At 40.6% G+C, this 5,763-nt stretch overlaps 1 protein-coding gene across 1 annotated transcript; it reads left to right on the top strand.

The window, feature by feature from the left end:
• Window positions 1-1,304: 1,304 nt before the first annotated feature.
• Window positions 1,305-4,774, top strand: LOC307142968 (serine/threonine-protein kinase pim-2-like). Its single transcript, XM_079844203.1, has 5 exons — window positions 1,305-1,393; window positions 1,482-1,532; window positions 1,752-2,133; window positions 2,234-2,413; window positions 3,046-4,774. The coding sequence occupies exons 1-5, from the start codon at window positions 1,331-1,333 to the stop codon at window positions 3,078-3,080; spliced, it is 711 nt and encodes a 236-aa protein (XP_079700329.1). The 5' UTR covers window positions 1,305-1,330; the 3' UTR covers window positions 3,081-4,774.
• The last annotated feature ends 989 nt before the right edge of the window (window positions 4,775-5,763 follow it).

The following is a 5,763-nucleotide window of genomic DNA, read 5'->3' as shown; positions in this document are numbered from 1 at the left end:
CCACATCCTGAAATATATGTACGTTCTTAAGTTGAAGACATTACTGTCATGGCCTCACTTTAAAGTCACTTTGAGTAAAAACTGGCACAACTCACCCCACTCTCCCCTAATGTTACTGAAAAATTCCAGCCTCAGGCCGCTCCAGATCCAGGAGAGCCACTTTCTCTCAGATGGCTGGTCAGGAGGTTTGGAGACGCGGTTTTGAGGACCGGACCCAGACACAGATCCAGGAGCTTCTACACATTTAGCACTTCTGTCTTCTGAGTTTTGTGTTTCTGTGTCCACAGGTCAGACTGACAGGAAGAGGGAGTGGCAGAGCGGCAGCCGGCTGAGCCAGGACGATGGACGTCCGTCCACTCCATCTAAACTCCTTCGCAGAGGTCAGAATAGGCTTTTATTGAAGAAGTTATGGCTCAGTTAACAAATAATGTGTCTTTGAAAATAGAAAGTTGGGGAAAAAAAATAAAGTAACAATTTGATTATTAATATGTCCAAATCATCTTTGTCCCTCTCTGACAATATAGTGAGGTGGTTCTGTAGCGAGTCGTTGAGCCTCAGCAGCCGAGGCTCGTACATCGTCGATTGGAAGTGGAGTGGCCATAGATCGGATAGCCTAAGCGAACAGGGCAGTTGCAGCCACTGTAGTTTGTCCTGGTCCGACAGCCCCGAAGAGTGGATGTGGCCTCTGCTGCCAGGTCAAGTTCCCGTCGAGCCAACGGAGACTTCAAATGGCCTTTCACCAGTGAACAAGAGCTCAACAGGTGAGACTGAAATAAAGCTGGGCGGTGTAAAGTGTACAGATGGAGATTTTGCTATTTCATGCGTAAGACAGTCACAGTACAGGCACATTTATTTATTTTTTCTGGATTTAACAGTAAAATGTAAGGTATGTCATTATATCATTGCCTATTTTGACGTCAAAGATGTTTCTAATAATTCAGTTTTGTTTTCTTCATTTCAGAAAAACCTGCAGAATGTAAGAAGAGGAAAGGAGATCGTTCTTTCTTCAGGAACGTGTGTCAGGCTATGAGGCGCTCGCTCCTCTGCTGTTGTCTCAGTGCTGAGGATGTTGTGGAGCCGTTTGTTCCTCCAGCGGATCTGGAGCCAGAACCCGATCCTGGTCCATCATCACCTGATCCAGATCACTCCGGCGTCAAGCCAAGTAAGGCTCAATCCACAGACATTATTTCTCCAACATTGTTTTAAACAGTATTATTATTGTCTTGTTTGCACTGATATTTTTAATATAAAACAAAGGATCCAGCAAGCTCATATATTTCTCATATTTTGTTTTTCAGACTCCTTTGAGACTCTCTATACCGTGGGAGAGATGATTGGATCCGGAGGATTCGGAAGAGTGTTCAAGGGAACACGGAAACTTGATGGCAAAAAGGTAAAGCAATCTTGCTGAATTGTACAAACAGGCGTTTGAACACTGTTACTGTTATTGAACATTGTTTTTTTTGTGCTTTTTTTTGCAGATTGCCATCAAGCAGATGCGCAAGATCAACAACGATCGTTATCTTGATATTGTAAGTTGGTCAAAAGTTAAATGTGTATTTGTTGTTTAAGTGCTGATTACTGTAGTCAATACTCCTGGAGGAAGCATTAGGTGTAAATGTAATAGATCAGTAAACCTGGAAAGGCTCTGATGATCGTATCTATAAAGATCAAAGAAAAGTACATTTAAAAATGATATGTTTTCTTCAGATTTTGACCCAGCTAACCTTCTGTCTACTACTTTTCTCTAGCCCGGGCATCCCACACCTCTCGTAACAGAAGTGGCGCTGCTGCTCATGATGAGGCAAGAACCCACAAGCCCCTACGTCATCCGACTGTACGACTGGTTTGAACATCCTCGGACATTCGACCTCATAATGGAGTTCCCTGAACCCTGCGAGAACTTGCTCCACTTCATCCTTCGTGATCCTCCACTGGATGAAACCACAGCTCGGGTCATCATGAGACAGGCTGTGCTGGCAGTGCAACACTGCATCGAGCATGGCGTTTTTCATAATGACGTTCATCCACAGAATTTCCTGGTGAAGACAAACACGCTAGAGCTCAAGCTGATAGACTTCGGCTGCGGTCAGCTACTTAGTGACGATGGCTACAAGAGCAACATATACTGTGGTGAGTATTTTTGGAGTGTGGAAACCTGGATGTATTGACTTTCTGATAATTTGATGCTTTGAAGAAATTGCTCAACAATGTGCAAATGTCTTGCTTACAGGATTACTGAGTTACACCCCGCCTGAAGTCTTCACTGAACCTCTATTCCACGCCATCCCAACAAATGTCTGGGCTCTAGGGGTGTTGTTGTACGAGATGATGAACGCTTGTGTTCCCTTTGGCAATACAAAGGAAATCACACAAGCCAAAGTTGCATTTCAGAACTCCAACGTATCCAAAGGTGAGTGAAAAATATTGATAACATATATAAACACACACACATAAAGCAAAGGCTCTGTTTAGAAACAGGTAAAGGTGAAGTATGTAAGATTTTTCAAGTTGAAATACATTCAGTTTATTGTTCATCAGATGCTGTTTTCATAGATGCCAACGTTCGTGTCACATGGTCATGACTAACCAGCCGCTCCTTAATAAAATGTGTACAGAATGCAGAGATCTGATTAGCAAGTGCCTAGCCCGGGATCCAACGAAACGGCCGACGTTAGAGCAGATGTTACAACATGAGTGGATTAGAAATGATCTGGAGAAGTTCAGGAGAAGTGCAGGAGATTCACTCGATCAGTGATTTCAGGTGTGAGGAAGTCTAACAGACAGAGTAGGATTATTATCATTTATCTTCAGTTCTGGATTATTTGTAGTGAGGTTTTCAAATGTGTGTTCATTGTTATAGTCAAGTCAGCTTCATTTATACAGCGCTTTATACAATACAGATTGTTTCAGAGCGGCTTCACAGTAATAAACAGGAAAATGACACAATCAGTGACGCAATTGCAAGAATTCAGTTCTGTTGTAAATCAGCTCTAAAAAAACATTCATGAGTTCACATGTTCATATAATCTTTGTATTGGATAGGAAATAACACTTGCTGTCCTTGGTGGAGCGCTTGAGCTCGAGACTTGACCCGAAGCCTGAAGTCCAACCCCGACCTGACAGGAACCCAAGCCGCCGCACCAGAGATCAGAGCCGGCCCACGTCTGAGCGAGAACACGAGAGACCGAAGACTGGAAAGAGTCATCAAGTCATCACAGCCACATTTGCTTTGTTTAGTTAGAACAACTCATCTTTATTTATATAGTTGTCACAGACTGACTGTGGCCCCGGACTTTTATTTTGAAGGGACTGAACATGGGCATGTGCACACAACAAACTGTTTCCACCATTACACATACACACAAACTAATGCCGAGTTCTAGGCGACCCGTGTTTTTCCAACCTTCTTCCCATGAAAGTGCACCAGTCAAACCCGTGACTTCCCACCCGTGAACTCGTACTAGATCGATGTACTCCCAGTTACGAGCTCTGACGTCACATTAGCCCGCGAAGCAACAATGGCAGCCCCTACGGATGCGGTGTTTATGAAAGTCGTACATTAAAACCCAAATCGTTTTTTAAAATTAAGGTATTGCTCTAACGTTATTCATCCGCAAATGTTGTGCATTATCAGCAGCTTTTCTAGCCTTAGCTCGTTTTCAGGCCATTGAGTGCAAGAATAAAATAATACCAAATACATTTCCAGATATACATACAGAGATACATAAAATAAAAGGTATAACAGCTTCTCTTGCCTTATGCGCCGCTTTTCTCCTCCGTTTCCCTCAAGTAAGCAAGGAGTGAGCACCTTTGGCGATAGAAGTGATTGTAAATGAGCATAAGCCCCGTACGGTCCGCCACGCTTTGTTTACATCAAGCTACCGCTCAGGCAGTTCGGCGTGACTTTGCCTGGAACGCTACAAAGTCGTGAGTCGTGGTTTGAAGTCGTAACTTACGGGCTCAGAAACCTGCCTGGAACGCAGCATAAATGCCGGCAAAATGTGCCATCCTGGTGTAGTTGTGTGTTTGTAGCCCTGATGTCGGTGTTGTAACATCCCGTTCATCGTCCCAAGTTGTTAGTTTCATTGTTTTGTTTGTTTAATGCTGGAATTTGTTTAAATGTTCAGTGACGCATGCTGTTCTAATATCATTACACAGAGAAGAACACCAAAAATACTTTACACCATAAGAGTTTATTTCATTTCATTCAGTTATCAGTTTAACTTCAATGCATTTCAAACAGCTAAACATCCCTTCTGGTTCACCTCTGTCGCGGGAATTCTCAATCCGTTTATCTGACTTCACCACGGACAATTCTGTTAATATAAAACTACAGTATCTCGAGGTAATTCCCTTCTCGAATACATCTAACACAATTTCAATACTTCGAGGTAATTCCCCTCCCGAAGTAAGGTGACGGCGTCCCGTCGTGAAGCTACTATCACTAGCGTTTACTCAAACACACGAGCACACAGATCTATCTATCTGTCCGTCCGTCCGTCCGTCCGTCCATCCATCCATCCATCCATCTATCTATCTGTCTGTCTGTCTATCTATCAACAAAAACAAAACCTCTGTCAAATGCTCACACTTAAGATAGGTGGTAATGCAAATATAAAAGCATACTGTATGTTTTAACTTAAAGGTCACTTTTTCTGACTTTAGTTGTTTAAAATAAATGTACGTCTAACTCTTCATTATGTAATCATGTTAATTTTAAATGTTTTGTACCTTTTGCCATACATGTTGTATTTTAAAGGTTTCAAATGGCATGTTAAGAGAAATGTCATCCTTTTATGGCCTTTGCATCTTCATTTATGTCTAAAGCAACAGTTTGGGGTTTTAATCAGCAGCTTAGTGGTGTACACTGGAAGACAACATACACTGAGGTCATCTGTGTTGTGCCCTTAAATCAGCTTCTCTGACATGAAGCAAGACTAATGTTTGTAATTTCATGAGACTAAAACTGCACTGGATATTTACAAAGATCACAAATGTCTGTATTTACCATTTGAATCAAACCTAATGAAATTCAAAAAATCAAAATCAAAACTGTAGGCCTATTTTAGAGGTTACAAACAAGGTCTCATTTGACCATTTTAACACTTCAGACCATAACAACAGCATTTTCCAAATCACTGCTATTCTAAGGAATAATTGGGCTTTTTAAAGGGATAAAAAATACTATGGTAGTCAAATGGGGGGCGAGATCTGCTTGGTTACAAACATTCTAAATATCTTTGTGGTGACAGAATTTTATTTTTTGGGTGAACTTTCCCTTAAGACTGGTTAGGGATGCATATGCCTACTACATTTTTATATAGGCCTATATTATTTTTTATATTTTTAGGAACAATGAGAAAGAGAACAAATAAAACAGCATAAATAGATTTTCTTATAGAGGGTACACAGGCATTGTATACTAGTGTACATGACTCAATAATTTTTGTTGTTGTTGACATTATTGACATGAATGCCATGAATCGCTGGATAGAAATAAGTGTTAGTCACACTGCAAAAAAAATCTAATTTTCTTTAATTTGTGTTAAAAAAAATGTTGTTGAATTTGTGTTGATTTTAAACACACACATATATAACCTTACATTTTAATACCCTGAAACAAGTTAAAATATAAGAACTACAAAAATTCACCATTAAACTAATACAAGGAAACATTATTTGATTCATATGCAATAATATAGCAAAATATAGTAAAAATAAATAAAAGTATTTACCAACCCATTTTGATGCATGCAGAGT

Source organism: Gobio gobio, assembly GCF_949357685.1.
Source record: "Gobio gobio genome assembly, chromosome: 19".
Taxonomy (NCBI): Eukaryota; Metazoa; Chordata; class Actinopteri; order Cypriniformes; family Gobionidae; genus Gobio; species Gobio gobio.
Note: the sequence above shows the minus strand (reverse complement) of the source record. Positions and strands in the feature narration are given on the sequence as shown.